Consider the following 19,014-nt stretch of genomic DNA (forward strand, 5'->3'; position numbering starts at 1 on the left):
CTTTTCCTGAAACTTTTCTGCAGTTATCCTGGGCAACATATTTTGGTTTCTCTGCTTCCAGAGATTTTCTGATCTATTCAACATATTAATAAGAGGTTAAGTTTCCTAAAACATAATCAAGACTTTAGGATGGTTCTTTATCACCTAGTAGGAGTTATACTAGGTGTGAACATAATATAGCCCTACTTTCCCAACTTATGGTAGCCAGGCATAAAAAGTCATGCCTCAAACCTGAGATAACTTTTTGGATGGCAGTCTAGGGTAAACACCTCTCCATTTTGTACATGTTCTAACTCCCCTGTTGCCCTTATAACTAAATCACACAAACTTCCTGAGGTTTTACACCCCCTTTCCTGCCATTCTCAAAATACTTCTCATTCTGATACCCCTGGGTTCCTTTCTTCTTAACTAATATATCTGTCTGCACCATTTTCAAGTGCTTCCATTAAGCCTAGCCTTCTGTCTAATTCTGAGAGCTTGTCTCCTTGGTTAGACCACCAGCTCCTGTGTACGTATCTTACTGGTCTTGAACTCTATGTTCTGGGAGACCCTAGAATAGGAATCATGTATTTCCTCATGTGATTGCACTTATTAACAGATTATCTAAATTTCTTATATATATGAAAGAGACACTAACAACAGAAATAATCTGTGCTTCTTCAAAAGTGGGAACAACATAAAACATACTTTAAAGTTGTCTTTTGAGTCTGACGAGATTGCTTAGTGAATAAAGTACTAGCCACCAAGCCTAGAAGTCTAAGTTTGCCCCCAGGATCCACATGGTGGAAGTCTGAACAGACTTCCCAAAGTTGTTCTCTGACCACCACATGAATGACATGGCATGCCCACACCCACACCAAATAATTAAAATGTAATTTTAAAAGTTGGGTTTTTGGGGGGAGAGGGGTAGAGAGATGGTTCAGAAGTAAGAGCATTGGCTGTTCTTCCAGAAGACGAGATGGTTCAGAAGTAAGAGCATTGGCTGCTCTTCCAGAAGACCAGGATTTAGTTCCCAGCCCTCATAGAGCAGCTGACAACCACCATATGTAACCACAGACCAAGGGGATCTAATAATACCCTCTTCTGGCTTCTGTTTGGGCACCAGGCACACATGTGGTGTACAGGTACACATGCAGGCCAAACACCCACATACACTTAAAAAAATATTTTAAAGAACCTTTCATATTTTGTTTGTGGGGTTTGGAAAATGCCATTGATAACCAGTTTAAAACCTGTTACAACTTATGCCTCAAGCCAAGTCTCAGGAAACACACCTAGTAAAGGCAACACCACTCCATGCTACTTTAGGCTTACCTCATGGGCACAAGCCCAAGCATCTCATCACGGCGACGTTCTTTTTTTTTCAGTTCTGATTCTGTTGACTTGAGCTTATCTGGAGCAAGCCTCAGCTTGGACTGCAAATCACTGATGACTTCTTGTAATTCAGCCTCTGTCTGAAATACTCTCTGACAGACTGGGCAGCAGGACTGGTTTTCATCTGTCAGCTGAGTAATGAACTGGGAGTAAACGGCTGTGGCTCCAGCCAGCATGGCTATTTAAAAAATAAAGAACTCTTTAGTCAGACATGCATGTATTTTCTCATATAATCACTATTCTTGCAATTTTTTGGTATCACACAAAAAGCTAACATTTTACTGAGATCTTTCTATGTGCCAGGCATTTCTTACACACACAATTTCATTTACTTCTTTTTAAAATTCTACATAGCTTTATTTTTATTTTATAGATGATAAATCTGAAACACAGGAAGGGTTCAACAAGTCCAAAAGTTACAACTCACAGTGAGCTGTACAGTCAGGAATGAGTTCAAGTGAGGATCCATAGCAAGATTTTAAAATCTTCTCTCCTTGCCAGGCAATGGCAGTAGTGGACCATGCCTTTAGTCCCAGCATTCAGGAGGCAGAGACGGAGAGGCGGGAGGGGCAGAGGGGCAGAGGGGCAGAGGCAGGAGGATCTCTGCAAGTTTGAGACCATCCTGGTCTACAGAGTGAGTTCTAAAACAGTCATGGCTACACATGGAAACCGTTTCAAAGAACCAAAAAGTAAAATAAAATAAAATCTCCTATCCTAGGGCTATAGGGGTAGCTCAGCAGTTAAGAGCACTTGCTGCTCTGGCAGAAGACCAGTTAGTCCTTAGCACCTACCCTGGACTGCTCATAATCACTTACAACTCTACCTCCTGGGAAGATCTGGCCTTGGTGAATACCCGACTCATGCACATACACACAACTAGAAATAATTTAAAAAATAAGTCTTAAAACCTCTGATCCTCAGCAGTTACCTGTGAATGAAATTCCAAAAGGCAGAGTGTCTTGATAATATAAACTGTGACTTACCTCGCTGTTTTGAGGACTTTTCAATTTCTTCTTTAAGTCTACCTAAATCACTTTCAAAATCCTGGCTACCACAAACATCAAACAGCTTATCTTCATAACTGGACAACTGTTCTTCCTTTTTCTTCAGCTCATTATTTATATGGCTTTTATTCTGTTCAGCTGAAGCTAGTTCTTTGCTAAAATAAAAACAAATGTAGGGTATTTGAAAAATAATTTTATTTTTTAGATTTAGTTTATGCATATGAATGTTCTACCTCCATGTATGCATGTGCATCATGTACATGCCTTGTGCCCAATGAAGTCTGTGGTGATATACTGTTTATGATTTATTAAAGCCACTGGAGGCCAGGCAGTGGTGGTGCATGCCTTTAATCCCAGCACTTGGGAGGCAGAGGCAGAGAGATCTCTGTGAGTTCCAGGCCAGCCTGGTCTACAAGAGCTAGTTCCAGGACAGCCTCCAAAACCACAGAGAAACCCTGCCTCAAAAAAACAAAGCAAAAGAAAAAAAAAAGTCACTGGAAATCAAAATAGCAAAGCAGTCATACTAGTTAGTCATAGAAGCCAGACACACACCTTTAATCCCAGGACTCAGGATTAAGAAGTAGATGGATGGATCTCTGTTATTTCAAGGCCACACTGATTACACAAAATTGATCCAGTCCTAAAAGAAGCAGCTTTTATCACAACACCTGGGATAACACGTCTTTAATCTCAGCACTAGGGAGGTGGAGGCAGGAGGGTATGGCTGGTTGGACAGAGGAATATGAGGAAGAGGAGGAGGAGACAAGAACTCAGAGCCTTTTGCCTCTGAGGATTTGTGGAGACAGAATTGCCATTTCAGCTGGGTAGAGGTAAGATCAACTGGCTTGGCTGCTTTGCTTTTCTCATCTTCAGTTGGAAGCTTGAACTACAATATCTGTCTCTGGCTCTTTAATTTACCATGCTACAGAAGTCAGAAAGGGGTGTCAGATGCCATGGAACTGGAGTTACAGGTGGCTGTGAGACACCACGTATGTGCTGGGTACTAAACCCAGGTCCAGTGCAAGAGCAGGCAGTGCTCTTAACCAGCCCCCTGGAAATTTCAAACATTTGAGAAAGGAGATATAAAAGACAAATTCTGCCACAAATCATTATGAGTTACATAGGAACAAAAACTTTCCTATATATTTTTTTCTTTACAGTTCTGAACTGGAGATAGAATCTAGGACCCAAGCATGCTCTGCCACTGAGGTACACTCCAGTCGCACTCTTTCTTTAGAAGTCAGGGGAACAAGCTGAATTCTCCCCTTAGGACACTGACCCATCTTCTAATCCTGAGCATGGACTTACTCCCAGATAAATGTATGGGGGCAGGCAGAATGGCTGTATTTGGAGGCTCACTGTCTTAGATTCTAGATTATAGGCCTGAGCAAGTGGGAACACCAGCTGGCTCTACTGGAGACAAAGAAAAGGGTAGCAAAGCACTTCTACTCCACTGGGTCTCCTTCACAGTGCTCCTTAACTCACTTCTAAAAACCTCCACTGCCCTTACTTGTTGCTGTTGTCTCCCTACCCTTGGTCACTCATTTCCCCCTCACTCATCAAAAAAAATTTACTAGTACAACTCATTAGTACTCCAACTCTTAAAAAAAAAGATTTACTTATTATTTATTATGTATATAGCATTCTGGCATGCATGCCTACATGACAGAAGAGGGCACCGAACCTCATTACACATGGTTGTGAGACAACATGTGGGTGATGGGAATTGAACTCAGAACCTCTGGAAGAGCAGACCTTGGCTCTTAACGTCTGAGCCATCTCTCCAACTCTTAATCCTAGCCAATCTCAATGCTCATGTGTTGGAAAGTTTGGCTAAATTATGATACACCAGTCTTGAAACTCAATGTGTTGTATTTAGCATATTCTTTAAAACCAAGCAGGAAAGAACACAACAGAACAGAGGAACTTAGTACTGTCCACTGTGAGTCACTGCAAACCCTGTACAAAAAGGACTATAGAAGATGCTTCTATCACGCTGGGCCACCTAAGAGCCAAGTGCAGCCTTCATCCTATCCGGTCTCCAGGAAGTACCAAACACTACTGACCTCTCTGTGAGGAAACATGTTCCCAGGGCACCCCAGACAACACCTCTGCTGGCTCATCCTGGTTCCCCAAGCAGCCACTGCTTCTACTGCTGGTTCCGATTGTTTCTAGTATTTAACTGTACCCCCTCCTTTTTCTTTTGCATTGTGGGAGACAGGCATGTAAAGTCAGAGGGCAACTTGCAAGAATCAGTTCTGTCCCACCATGTGGGTCCCTGGGATAGGATTGATGACATGAGACATCTTACTTGCTCCTCTTTGCACAATTCTTTCAAGGTGATGTAGCTTACGCCAATTACTTTTGATATCCTTTCTAACTGCGACAACTTGCAATTTCCTGAATTTAAATATTCTATTTCCTAAAAGGTCCTTCCAATAGATACAAACTTGAGCCAGACACCATGACATATACCTTATAATTACGGCACTTCAAAGCTAAGGCCAGAGGGTCTCAAGTTGGAGATCAGCCTGAGCTACACTGTGAGACCCGTTCAAACAAACCAAAAAGGAAACACTATAAGTTTAATACAGTCAAAGTCAAATCTACTATCTCCCTAGAAATCTTATGAGAAATACTGCCCTCTCTTACCCAAAAAGCACTTAAGGAAACATCTGAGAAGGTCTGAGCGATGCACTGTTCAGAGACAAACACAACTTTCAGGTGTCAATCCTTTTATAGTTTTAAGAGACAAGAGCCCCCAACCGCTTCCATTTTATTTAGATCGCTAGAAAAAGAAAAAGTCAACTGAATATGGCATATTTCATGATAATGAATGTTGAAAACAATCACAAATAAAAGCATGGAACAAAGAGATTTATATCAGCAGCAATGATTTAGCAACTCACTTCAGCTTGGCAAGTCTGTCCCTGGTCTGATTGATTTCTTTGGATTTAGAATGAAGCCAGTCTTCCAGCTGTTTTTTGTTAGGAAAATACCCCAACAGTGAGGTCAGTTCATCACTGTGCCTAGACTTTATTTTTCTGACTTGTTCATCTTTGTCAGTCTGTAAAGAAAATATAAAACAAAAAAATTAACTTTAAAAAGTCAAGCCTGTATCTCCACATTTTATTAAATAAATTCTGGGGATTGGTACGATGGCTCAGCAGGTCAAAGCATTTGCCACAAAAGCCTGACAACCTGAGTTCACTCCTGAAGTCCACATGATGGTAGAAGAGAGCCAACTTCAAACATTCTCTCTCTTTCTTTTTAACTTTTTTGAGACAAAGTCTCACTCAGTAGTCCTGACTAGCCTGGAACCCATTATGTAGACCAGGCTGGCCAGCAACTCACAGAGATCTGTCTACCTCTGCTGCCCAAATGCTGGGGCTAAAGATATGCATCACTATAGGCAGCTACAAAGCATGTGCGTGCTCATAAACACACACTAAATAATAAGTAGAATTTAAAAAATGAATTAAAATGAATAAATAAATTCTGGAATGACTAAGGATCCTGATTGACAAATGCAAAGTATAAAAATTCAAGCAGAAAACTTTTTAAAGACTTGGAGTGATGATTGCCTTTAAAAAAATAATTTGTGTGTGTACACTCTGACCATGGCATACACATATGGAGGGCAGAGGACAACTTTGGAGTCGGCTCTTTCCTTCTAATGTGTGAGTTCCAGGATTAAATTCAGGTGGGCAGGCTTGGTAGCAAGGGTCTTTACCTTCAAGATATCTCCCAGGTCCCAGGATGGACTTTTTAAGACAGAGCAACAATTCTAACGTCAAAAAAAATTGTTTAAACTTCTTAATGTTAAAAGTTACCAATAATTAACACAATTTTTCTCTTTGTATTTCTGGGCTTTCTATTATTAAAATATATATAAGCAATGGTATATGCGTATATTTCCAGTTAGGAGGTTGAGGCAGGAGAATCACTTGAGTCCACAGAGTAAGAGGCCAGCAAGGGCAACAGGATAGGGCTACAGCTCGTCTCACAAACAGTGAAAACAACTTTTTAGTAAAACAAGTTTTAAGTTCAAAAGTCTATTTTTATAAGCCTACTTTTAATACTAAGTTCTTACAAACTCTAAACCTCTAACCAACACCAAATCAATACTTCAGTCTATCTACCACAAATGAAAGATGAGCTATTTTAAATACCAACCAGTACAGCAAACACAGAAGGAAAATCATACTTTGTCTTTCGTCAGCATCTCCATCTGCGTGCGGGTTGTTGTGTGATGATTTAACTGCTCCATCTCCTGGTCCAGCTTCCGCAAGCTCCTGTCCAGGTCAACTTTCTCATTTTGGAGGCTTATTACCTCTGCTTTTAGGGTTTCTATGCTGCTATTTTTCTCAGCCTTGCTTAGTTCACGTTCCTAATCAATAAACGAAACAAATGCACATTTATATATTCTGTGCAAGAATTAAGATAATGACAGAGTGTAATGGAAATCACCTCTTAGGGTCACCTACTTCGAAGCAGCTCTTTCTACTTTTGGAGAATGTATTGTTCTTTCTATTAATATACCTTCAGTTTTGTTACTAAAACCAAAAATCATTCCTAGGAGCATCAAAATACTATTTTTTACTCATTACCAAAAGAGAAAAAAAAATAAACTTAAAGATGCTTTGGGAAAACTCTATTCAGGTTACTGTACTAACTGTAGTGATAGTAAATAAACTAGAAGGGTTAAACAGAAAGGAGAAATGAAAATTAGAAGGAAAAAAATTAGGAGGGGCTGGAGAGATGGCTCAATGGTTAAGAGCACACATTCCTTTTCTAGAGGATGCAAGTTCAATCCCCAGAACCCAGGTTAGGCAGCAATAGGTCCAATGCCTTTAGTCTCTTTCAGCACCTGGACTCCCTTGCACATACTCACACAGACATATATATGCATAATTAAAAATAAATCTTAAAAAAAGGAAAAAGAATTAGGAGAAATGTATCTATGCAGAAGGATTAGTAACTTAGTTAACATTTAGGAATTTATTAAGTCCTATGACACTCACTATACTGCTTGGCATGTAGAAACCACAGAACCTCTGTGATGTGTTTCCTTCACTGGCACTTCCTCATCCTGAAAACAATGTGATAAACTGCAAACTGATGAAAATGTACATAACAGCAGTTTACCCAAGTCATGGAGGTGGGATACAGAGGCTCTGACACGCATTAGGATGTTCACTTTAAAGAGCAACCGAGATGTGAAAGAGGACAAAAGCAAGGAAGAAAACTCAAAACGCTTGAAGAAAGTTTCTTTACCACAGGAAAAGTGGTAACAAGTCAATCACATAAAATCTCAGTGTGGAACTAATGGAAAAAATACTCGCTTTTTAACTTAGGTTAAATACCGAGGGGCCAGTAATAATCACCTCACTTTGTTGTACTTGGAACACACATCTATGTGCCACACGCAAGGAGACTTCGAGAATCTAAACTTGAAAGTCTGAACACAAGTTTTCTTGGTGATCCTTATTTTTAACCTGCCAGTTTCTAGAACCAAAGAGCTAATGACGGACTAAGACATTTAAATAAGCTCATCTGTGCATTATTAACTGAAGTGCCACATTCCCCAGGTGAACGACAGAAGAAGACACTTGGTCAGCTTACGGCTGTTGAGAGTTCCTGGTCCAGCTCCAGGATCCTGTCGGACGAGCCCTCCAGCCGCTGCAGCTCATTCTTCACGTTCCTCAGCTCACTCTGCTTCTTAGCGAGGAGCTCTGTTTTCAGCTCAATCATTCCTCCCAGTCCACTCTTCTTGTCCCTTATCTCATCAATCTGACTTTGCTTCAGAGTTTCCTTCTCTGTAAGGTCATTCTAAATGCCAAGAAGACACATTGGTAAGTCTCCCATTAAACAACTGAGGAAACTTCCCCTTAGCGTAACATAAAGAAGGAGGGAAATAATTTCTAAAACTGTGAAAAGCACTGCCTAGGTGACCATCAGTAACTGTGACCCAACTTTTTTGCAATTATCCTCAAAAATAAATTTTACTTAAAAAAATAGATCCACACATTGCTCCTATTTTTATCCTTATGAATTAATTAAATGTTTCTAAATGTTTTCTTTTCTACTTAATAGTCACTCACCTAAAAATGTGATAAAGTTAGATTCACTTAAAAAGTTTATTGAACCACAAAGGGTGTGTTGGCGCATGCCTTTAATCCCAGCATTTGGGAGGCAAAGGCAGGAAGATCTCTGTTGAGTTCGAGGCCAGTTTGATCTATACATTGAGTTCCAGGATAGCTAGGACTACACAAGAGAAACCCTGTCTCCAAAAACAACAAACAAACAACAAAATAATTTATCAAATCATCTAATGAACCTGAATTTCAAGATATTTACCAAGAGCTGACTGGCAGTTTTAGCGTCTCTTTCCTGTCTCTCTCTCACAAGTTCGTGAAAATTTTTAATTTGTCTTTCATTAAATGGTCCACGCTCAAAACCATCCAATTCCAGATGTGCTGCCAAAGACTGAATTAATGAATCTCTGGCTCGGATATGCTCTTGATGGCGATCTGCCTGTAGTTGTAGACGACCTTTATTTAAAAAAAAAATCTTTAAAGTTGTGGTAACAGTAGATTCATGTGCAGTTGTAAAAAAAAATAACAGTTTTATACAGTCTGCCCACATTGCTCTAATGGAAACTGTAAACTGGTATACTGACATTGTAGACCCCATCAAGTCTATCCAAATTCCCCAGTGTTTTTTTTTTTTTTTTTTTTTTCGAGACAGGGTTTCTCTGTAATGTTTTGGAGGCTGTCCTGGAACTTGGAACTCGCTCTGTAGACCCCAGTGTTATTTGTACTCATTTGTATATATGCATTAGGTTTCACATAAATTGTTTTTAAAGATTTAAAATTTTTGTTTATATGTCTATGTGTGTCCATGCCACATGTGTGAGTGCCCATGGAGACGAGACAACATGAGATCTTTGGAACTAGACTTATAGGTGACTATAAGCCACCCAATGTGGGAACCAAACTCAAGTTCTCTGGAAGAGCAGCAAGTGCTCTTAACCACTGAGCCATCTCTCCAAGCCCAAATTCTATATAAAATTTTATCCCATGTAAGTTTATATATCCAAACAGCCGTGCAGATACTAAATAGTTTTCAACACCTTAAGAACCTTCTATCCCAGCTGGACGTTGGTGGCACACGCCTTTAATCCCAACACTTGGGAGGCAGAGGCAGGCGGATCTCCTTGAGTTCGAGACCAACCTGGTATCTACCTAGCGACTTCCAGGACAACCTCCAAAACAATACAGAAAAACCCAGTCTCGGGGAAAAAAAAAAACCTTCTAACCCTAGTAACCACGTGCTTTGGCTATTACGTCCTACATCCTCAATTTTGACATTGCAGAATACTATAGAAATAAAAGCACACTATACACTCTTTTGAGACTGAATTTTCTCCGTGATAATTCTGTGGAGATTCTCTATTACTGCAGAAAGCGTATGTTCTAGAAGGGAGGAGCCCCAGGAAGGCCTGCGCCTTACCCTGCTCCACCAGCAGTTCTGCTTTTTCTTGGTTGAGGAGTCGCGCTTCTTTATTCAACTTCTCCAGTTCACGCTGACAGTCTACCAAACGCCTTTCTTTCTCCCTCACTGTTCTCTGGTGATTGTGGTACAAGTCATTCAGTTGCTCATCAGTCCCTTGAAAAACCTGTGCCAAACCAAAATAGATGGCTTTAATGTATTATGACAACCACCCTGACACATCAAATATAAATAAAATTTTATTCAATGTTCATTTTAATAGAGATATCACAAACATCAAGATTCAGGTTCACTTTTCCCCCAAAATGTGGAGACAAAGGGTTTAAACACAATTCATTATGATAACCCCTCAATTTTCAAACAGAACAAGACTTTTATGACCACAAACCTTTTCCATTTTCTGTTCTAATTCACTGTTATCTTTCTCCATTTGTTTCTTTCGACTATCCAAGGCTTTAATTTCATTGTCAAGTCTCATTATTTTAGAGAGGTTGTGTTCAATTTCTTTCAGACGATTCTGAAAGTAAAGATGAATTCTACATGAACAAAATCCTTGTGGTTTCCATCACTGAGAAGGGGACATAAGTTATGACAGGACCTTTTAATAAGGTACCACCATTTAGTACAAACAGCAACCCACGAAAGAGGCACTAGAGACACTATGTAAAGCGCTCAGGATACCATAAAGCCCAAACCCTGCTTTCAACAACTCCCCCACGAGTTATTTGTTCCTAAGGTACTGACAGCTACAGTCTGTGAAATGCCACATTTTAACTATTTTTGCTAAACTGCTTGCTCCTAGTCAAAAGACCAAGTGATTTGCTATTATTTATGTATACATGTATATGTGCTTGTATACATACATGCCCAAGGAGGTCAGACAGGGGCTAGAGTCCCTGGAGCTAGAGTTACAGGCAATTGTGAGCTATCTGATATGAATGTTGGGAACTGAACTACAAGAACAGTGAGCTCTCTTAAATGCTGTGTCTTCTTCAATCCAGCCTGAGAAATGCCACAGAGTTCTTAAATGGCTAGTGGTGATGATGATGTGCTGAGGATGGGCCCTAAGGCTTTATATATAATAGGAAAGCTTTTTAACACTGAGCTATAGTTCCTGCCTTAACTTCTTGCTGCTCTAGTTTACATAGGATCTCATGTAGCCAACACTGGTTTTAAATTTACTATGTCGCCAAAGACGACTTTAAATTCTCAATCTTTCTGCCTCCACTCATCAAGTGCACCAAGAATAAATGTAATGAAAGATATACATGCAGGCAATATACTCACATACATAAAATAAAAATAAGGGAAAATAAAATAAATCACACTAGTAATATATCTTACATTCTGTACATTAATGGATAGTATGCAATAACCATACAAACAGGAATTTCCTTTATTTTGAGGCCTCCTATATCCCCAGAAGTGTTTAATGTTAGCTAAGTGAAAGATTTGAACAAAGCAATCTTACGAATAACAATGGTCATATCACTGATTAAAGCCTACTGTGTTCCAGACACTACTAGGTAAGAATGGATGCTGAGTAATCCAGAAGACCTAACCAACTTGGACAAAGCTGCAGGTACCACGCTGGAAGCAGGTATGGTGGTGCACACCTTTAACCCCAGGGCTCAGAACGGAGTCAAGTTTATCCTGGCTGACAAAGTGACAAACTGGGAGGTAAGACTAGAATGAGGTCCTCTTTGAGCTTAGAGGCTGAAGCATAGATAACTGGCACACAGGAAGCACTGAGTAAATGCTACCAAATGTATGCAGTTCCTGAAGGCTTTTATAAGTCACAGGGTTTGCTGCTGCCCTCATCCAGGCTTTAAAGGGACTTAGGGAAAAGGATCCTAACCCAGGAGTCTAAGGTTAGTCTGGGCCAATGACTAAGATCCCGTCTCACAGATAACAAAGCCCAGAAGAGGGTAGGAAGAAGGAACAACCAAGCCAATTATGCATGAAAATGCCATAAGGAAATTTGCTCATTTACAAGCTGTTTAAAACAACACCAGGGCTGGAGAGATGGCTCAGAGGTTAAGAGCACCCGCTGCTCTTCCAGAGGTCCTGAGTTCAATTCCCAGCAACCACATGGTGACTCACAGCCATCTATAATGAGATCTGGTGACCTCTTCAGGCAGGTAGGCATACAAGCTGGCAGATTACTATATACAAAATAAAGAAATCTTAAGAAAAAAAAAAGTTAAAAAACAACAGAGGGCTTAGAAAGCTACACTAATTTGCATATATGTTATGGATGAATTCCAAATTTTGTACAAATGTCAAGAACATCTTCAAAATGAAAAAAATTCACCAGGCATTGGTGGCGCACGCCTTGAATTGCAGCATTCAGGAGACAGAGGCAGGCGGATCTCTGTGAGTTCAAGGCCAGCTTTATCTACAGAGAGTGTTCCAGGACAGCCTCCAAAACAATACAGAGAAACTCTGTCTTGAAAACCAAAAAAAAAGATAAAAATTCTCTACAAAGAGCTGTCAATTTGAAAATCTCAAAAAATAGAAAACAACTGTAAAGTTAGGTCTATCCTAGCAGTGCTTAACAGCTAGGACCGGTGCCAATCACTCACAATCTACTTTCTCTTAAATCCAACCTCACCAGGCAATTTAAAGGCCAACTGTCTAAGCTGGGTATGGTAGCACATACCTTGAAGTCCAGCACTGAGAGGCAGAGACAGGTGGAGGCTACCAGAGGCCAGCCTGGTCTACAGTTCTAGGACTGCTAGGGCTACAAAGAAAAAGTCTACGCTAAAAAAATAAATAAATAAATGAATGAATAAACAAATAAATAAGAATGACTGACTGTCTAATACAGACCTAAGACTTTAGACAAAATTGAGTTCCTGGTAATTCTAAAAAGATATATGTGCTCCGGAAGGTCATATAAAAATAAGATACTTTATGGTGATGGAGACATGGCTTAGTAGTAAGAGCAGCTTGATTCCCATCCCTCACACAGGGCCTCGCAACTCCAGTTCCAGGGGATCAGACACCTGTTCTGGCTTCCAAGCACTGCATGCACATGGTACACTGTGGTGATGTCTTGCTTGTACAAATAAAGCCTGTCTGAAGATCATAGAATGGAGCTTGCACTAGCTACCCATAAACATACACGCAGGCAAAACACTGATATACATAAAATAAAAATAAATGGTTTTTAAAAGGTATTTTAGGCTGGAAGGTGGTGGCGCATGCCTTTAATCTCAGTACTTGAGAAGAGGTAGAAGGATCCTTGAGTTCAAGACCAGCCTAGCCTACAGAGTAAATTCTCAGAGAGTCTGGACTACACAGAGAAACCCTGACTTGAAAAACCAAAGCAAACAAACAAAAAAATAAATAAATAGCGCTTTAGGGGTAAATGATTTCGTGGTGGGGGAGGGGGATTTCTTCTTAAAATGCTAGATAACAGCTACTACCTCATGGTAAAGATAATCAGTAACTAATTGTTGTGTACTTATAAACTGCAGAGAAAATAAATCTTAAGTACTCCTACCAACACAAAAAAGAGATATGACATAACCCAAATGTTAATTAGCTGGCTTTACCCATCCCTATAGCAAATACTTACAGGAAATCATATTATATATCATAAATATATACAATTTTAATTTGCCCACTAAAAAAAAAAATCAATTACCTTCAAAGGCTCAAGTTCATTCTCATAGGACTTGACAATTTCCTGTGAAGATGCTAACTGGGCTTCCTTACTAGTAATCTGGTCACGAATCTCACAAGCTTTCTCTTTATTTTGCTTCAGATATTTCAATTCTGTTTGACACTCTTTTACCTTCTGGCCTTGTGTCTGACGTACCTGCCGAAGTGTATCTAAAGCTTTAATGTACCTTTGAAGATATGAAATAAAAGTAAATTTTCTGGCTGAGTAAATTACAGTGGAACATTATGTAAACATTGATATTACACTGAGTTAATACCCTGGAAAATGTTTATGACATCATGGCTAAGTGAAAATATTACATTTATTCTATCAGAGAAACATGCACAGTAAGAAAACTGAAAGGAAGTATGCCAATGGTTGTGAGTGCTGATCTTTTTGCTTTGTAACTTTTTCTTTTATAAAAGTGTATCAAGGTGGCCATGGTGGTGTGTACCTAAAGGTCCAGATGCTGGGTGAAGACAGATGTGTGAGAGCAGCCTGGGCAATAAAACCAACAGAAATACCCAGCCCAGTGAAACACAGGTACCTTGGCATGAGGGCATGGTTCAAGCACAGCCTCACAAAACACAACAGAACTAAACAATTTCACAGCTATAAAGTTCAGTTACAAACCTTGTTGCTGAAAAAATCTCATCAAACTTTTGCTTCAGGGCCTTTCCTTCACTTAAAGGCCAGTTAGAATCTTCTTGGTGACAGAAAATGACATTATTTAGCACAGCCTTGGAAACCCCAAGACAGCTTATCATTTCTCGGTCGATTTCTGCACATTTGGAGCTGATACTGACATTTTCACCATGCCTACAAAGGTGAGAATCAAGGCTGTCAGTTAAGTGACCTTTGGAGGTACCTACTCTACTGTTTAATCTTACAAAACCTTTTCTTGAGGTCCCATCTACCTAAAACTGGCCTCAAACTCATTATGTACCAAGAACTATCCCCAACCCCCAAGTGCTAGGATTGCAAGGGTCTGCCACCACACCTAGGATATGTTGTGCTGGGCATCAAACTGAAGACTTTATACTACGCAAATACTCTACCAACTGAGCCACATATTCAATACATGCTATTCTTCATAAAAACAAACAAACTGGCCCTTTACCTATCCCATTAAACAGTGTCCTCATGCTAAGAAAACTTTTGGAACAAGGGAGACAGATTAGTTGAAGTGCTTGCCACCCAAGCATCACAACTGAAGTTCAATCCCCAGTACCACGTAACAGAAAGCACAGGTGTACCACACACTTGCCCTTGTAGCCTTAGTGATGAGGAGGCAGAGACAGGAGGATTCCTGGGACTCACAGGCCATTAGCCTAGTTAAATTAGCAAGCTCCGGGTCAATAAATGACTATGTCTCAAAAAATGAGGTGAATGGCTCCCGTTGAACCATACCCAAGGCTGAACTATGGCTTCTTCAAACACAAGCACACCTGCAGATATACCCACGGGAATATCCACCCATACACACAGGGGAAAAAGCTAACTCTTCATAGTCAAAAAGTTCACAGATGAGGTTATGTAGTGCAAGAAAGGCGGCAAGAATTTTTAAGAACATACTACGACATTTTTAGATCTATGTGCTTGTTTCTGTGTAGAATGTCTGTGTGTACATATTCATGTGAAGAGGACAATGCAAGGTGTCTTTCTCAATCAATTTCCAACTTTCTTCTGAGACAGAGTCTCTCACCACTAAAGCTGGAGTTCACTGATTCAGCTAAGTACCCAGCAAGTCCCAAGACCTTCCTGTCTGCTTCCCCAGAGCTGGACTCACAAGCAATATGACTACATCAAACTTGGGCCCTCATTCTTGTTTGGCAAGAATCTTCCAATTTGAGTACACACTTGGTATCAGATCCTCTGGAGCTGGAGTTATAGGTGATTATGAGTGGCCTGATGCAGGTGCTGAGAACAAAATTTGGGTCCTCTGGAAAGTGCAAGCACTCTTAACCGCTGAGTCATCTCTCTAGCCTTAGTAACAATTTTCTATACTTGATCTTAGTCAAAAGGCTGAGAAGTGATGAAACCCATTTCCTAACCCACATTATTTGTGTTTCTGTTTATTCATCTTTCCCTGTCCGCTACTGATGATCGTATTCTATTTAAGTCTCTTGTGTTTTTAATTCTGGGGATGGAAGAATGAATAATTCCTATTATATAAAAATATTTCAAATTAGCATATTTAAAAGTCCAAGTATGTGTGAGAGCTGGGAGTGGTCGCTCACATCTGTAATTCTAGTATTAGGGAGGCTAGCGCAGGTGGACTACTGTGAGTTTGAGACCAGCCTGGGCTGTCACAAACTGTACTAGTAGTACATGCCTATAATTTCTTCTTGGGAGGAGAAAGCAGGGAGACCAGGAGTTCAAGTCATCTTTGGCTACATAGGAAGTTTCAAACTAACCTACATTACATGAGACCTTTATCTCAACAACACAAAGCAAACTCCAAAAATATAAAGCAAACTTCTGGCATTCTTTTCTCATTAAAGCCTACCTCCAAAATCCATACCCGTTACAAGGCAGTACCAACTCTAACACACTGACAATGGTCAAAAGGATAAATTATTAGTCTTCCCTACTTGACTACTTTCACCTCACCCATCTCTGTACATGAGAGTACAGAGATTTACACAACCTGTGCTTGAACAGTTATATACTCTCAATTACAACAACTATTCATACATGACATAAGGTAATGGAATAGTATTGCTAAATCTTTAATAAGGCCTTTCTATTTCTGAGCTAGAGAGATAGCTCAGTGGTTTAGACCATTTGTTGCTCTTGCAGACAACCTGGGTTTGATTCCCAGCACATATTCAATATATAAATGTTAAAAAAGAAATTGAAAAACTGCACGCCTTTAATCCCAGCACTCGGGGAGGCAGAAGCAGGTGGATCTCTGTGAGTTTGAGGCCAGCCTGGTATAAAGAGCTAGTTCCAGGACAGCCTCCAAAACAATACAGAGAAACCCTGTCTAAAAAAAAAACAAACAAAAACAAACAAACAAAAAAAAGAAAGAAATTGAAAAAAATCAAAATAAATAGCATCAAAAAACTAAATGTTGATAGTGGCTAAGATGCAGAACATATGGAGGCATGGAATATATGGAGTTCTACTCTGTGAATACAAAATTACTCTAAAAAGTAAAGCTTGAGGTCAGGTGTGGAGATGTATGCCTATAATCCTGGCACTCACAAGGCTGAGGCAGAAGCATCCCCTTTGAGTTTGAGGCCATTCTGGGCAGCATAGTGAGTGAGTTCCAAACCAGGCTGAGCTTCAGTATAAGCCCTTGTCTCAAAAAGAAAAAAAATATATCAAAAAGAAAAACAAAATCCTGAGGAAAGAAAATATACTCTCCTAAAATAAAACAATAGTTACAGGAAGCTTTCTAGGCCCAGAAGACCAGTGTGAGCAGCTATCTAAGTACAAGGTGAATACCTACTTTCTTCTAGTAATGACTCCTTCCAGGGTTTTAAATTCTGTTTTTTTGCTTTTCTGACTGCAAAGCATAGACCTCTGCACAGCCACCACTTCTCCATTGACATCCCGAAACTGCAGGCGAATCTGGGCTCGAACATCTGTTTCTTGAGCAACCTTTGATGGTAAACAGAAAAACACTGTCATAAGCAGTGCCAGCATGTCTCTATCAAGAAAGGAAAGAACGTTAACACCTTGCTTATCCAAAAATGAGCAGAAAGCCACTAAAGACCTCATTCAAAATAAGCTAATTTTACATATTTTCAAAATACTGGAAGTATACTGTTTAACTTATTTTCTCATGATCATGTAGCTTTAGCCACCTCTTTTGTTCAGTGTTCATTTCCCCTCTAGCCAGACATTCTCAATGGTCTATACACTGTAGTATATCCCACTTTTATAACCACTAATAACAATAGCCAAGAAAAACTCTTGCTGGGTAGCGTGGAACACGTCTTTAATCCCAGCACTCTGAAGGCAGAGGCAGGTGGATCTCTGTGAGCTCAAGGCCATCCTGATCTACAAACTGAGTTCCAAGACAGCCAGGGATACACAGAGAAACCCTATCTTGAAGAAAAGGAAAGAAAAGAAAAAAAATAAAAATTCTCTAGCTGTTGCCCTCTTAGTTCAGGGGAAAAAAATTCACCATGAAGCTCACTTTGTCAAGAGAAGCGAATGGCTCCATATATCTAAACACCCTTTCACTAACTGTTAACGTAGTGAAGTTGATGGCAGGCTCCTTTAGTAACTGCCAGCCTCTCCTCTTCCTGATCTATAAACACATCAGCTCTAGTGCCCTAGCTTCAGACCTTGAAACCCTTCTCTTTTATTCACTTCCTACTTGACATTCTCAGGCTCTAAATATAACTGTACTGAACTATGTATTTATCAATAATTCCTAATTTTCTTTTGTAATTTCTCAATGGTACTTTTTTCTTTTTGGCAATTGGATATTTACTTTGGAGATCTACTGAATACCTCAAACTTATATATGTAAACCAGACCCACCCAAATTCCCTTTTTGAGTACCTCTATGACAATTAAAGGCATTTTTTTGAGAGAGAGAGAGAGAGAGAAGGAGAGGGTCTCATTGTGTAGTCCTGGAGTCTCTGTAGACCAGGCTGGTCTCAAACTGAGAGATCCACCTTCCTCTGCCTCCCAAGTGCTGGATCAAAGGTGTGCACTAACACAGCCCTGGTGGAAAACTATCTTAACAACTTACTCAAGGAGAAAGCCTGAGACCATGTTTCAGCTTCTCTCAACATCATTATCCAAAACATTAGCTAATCCGTTGCTTCTACCCTCAGGTCACACCCCAAATCTGTCTCTCATCACTTCTACTGCCTTAACTAGACCACCAATATGATCACAGACAGGCCTCTCAGTCTGTCTCCTGCCTCTGCCACTTACAGTCTTCTGTCAGCAACAGAGTGAGCCCTAACACACATCTCATATCTGTTTTCTCTGCTCAAAGTCTTCCAAACATCGACTTCACAGAATCTAGTGTCCTCTAATGTTGACTTGGTTTCCTTTTCTTTCTTTTTTTTTTTTTTTTTTTTTTTTTTTTTTTTTGGTTTTTTCGAGACAGGGTTTCTCTGTGGCTTTGGAGGCTGTCCTGGAACTCTATTGGTAGTCCAGGCTGGTCTCGAACTCACAGAGATCCGCCTGCCTCTACCTCCCGAGTGCTGGGATTAAAGGTATGCGCCACCAACGCCAGGCCATTGACTTGGTTTTCTATTGTTTGCCTTCACCACTTTGCTCCTCTGAGTCCTTGAACACACCCAGCATGTTTTCATTTCTGGGACTCTGCACTCAATATTAACACTGGTTGGAACAATCTGTCCCAGACTTGAAGCAACTCTCTTCCTCCTGAACAAATACTTACAGGTGTTGCTTGCTATATGAAAGAAAAAAAATTGTGTCTTATTTGTTTTTGAGACTGGGTCTCTCTGTAGCCCT

At 40.0% G+C, this 19,014-nt stretch overlaps 1 protein-coding gene across 1 annotated transcript in view; it reads right to left on the reverse strand.

Annotated features, from left to right (window-relative positions):
• Rad50 (RAD50 double strand break repair protein) overlaps positions 1–19,014 on the reverse strand; it is a 61,661-nt gene that overhangs the window by 38,668 nt on the left and 3,979 nt on the right. Inside the window, exons 3-13 of the mRNA XM_005067768.4 lie at positions 17,021–17,172; positions 14,197–14,382; positions 13,546–13,750; positions 10,282–10,410; positions 9,894–10,059; positions 8,739–8,932; positions 8,004–8,210; positions 6,586–6,768; positions 5,288–5,445; positions 2,358–2,533; positions 1,315–1,552 (exon numbers count right to left, since the gene is read on the reverse strand). Of these exons, the coding sequence (XP_005067825.1) occupies positions 1,315–1,552; positions 2,358–2,533; positions 5,288–5,445; positions 6,586–6,768; positions 8,004–8,210; positions 8,739–8,932; positions 9,894–10,059; positions 10,282–10,410; positions 13,546–13,750; positions 14,197–14,382; positions 17,021–17,172 (1,994 nt within the window). The remainder of the gene's footprint in view (positions 1–1,314; positions 1,553–2,357; positions 2,534–5,287; positions 5,446–6,585; positions 6,769–8,003; positions 8,211–8,738; positions 8,933–9,893; positions 10,060–10,281; positions 10,411–13,545; positions 13,751–14,196; positions 14,383–17,020; positions 17,173–19,014) is intronic.

This window comes from Mesocricetus auratus, unplaced genomic scaffold, assembly GCF_017639785.1.
Source record: "Mesocricetus auratus isolate SY011 unplaced genomic scaffold, BCM_Maur_2.0 Super-Scaffold_100007, whole genome shotgun sequence".
Lineage (NCBI taxonomy): Eukaryota > Metazoa > Chordata > Mammalia > Rodentia > Cricetidae > Mesocricetus > Mesocricetus auratus.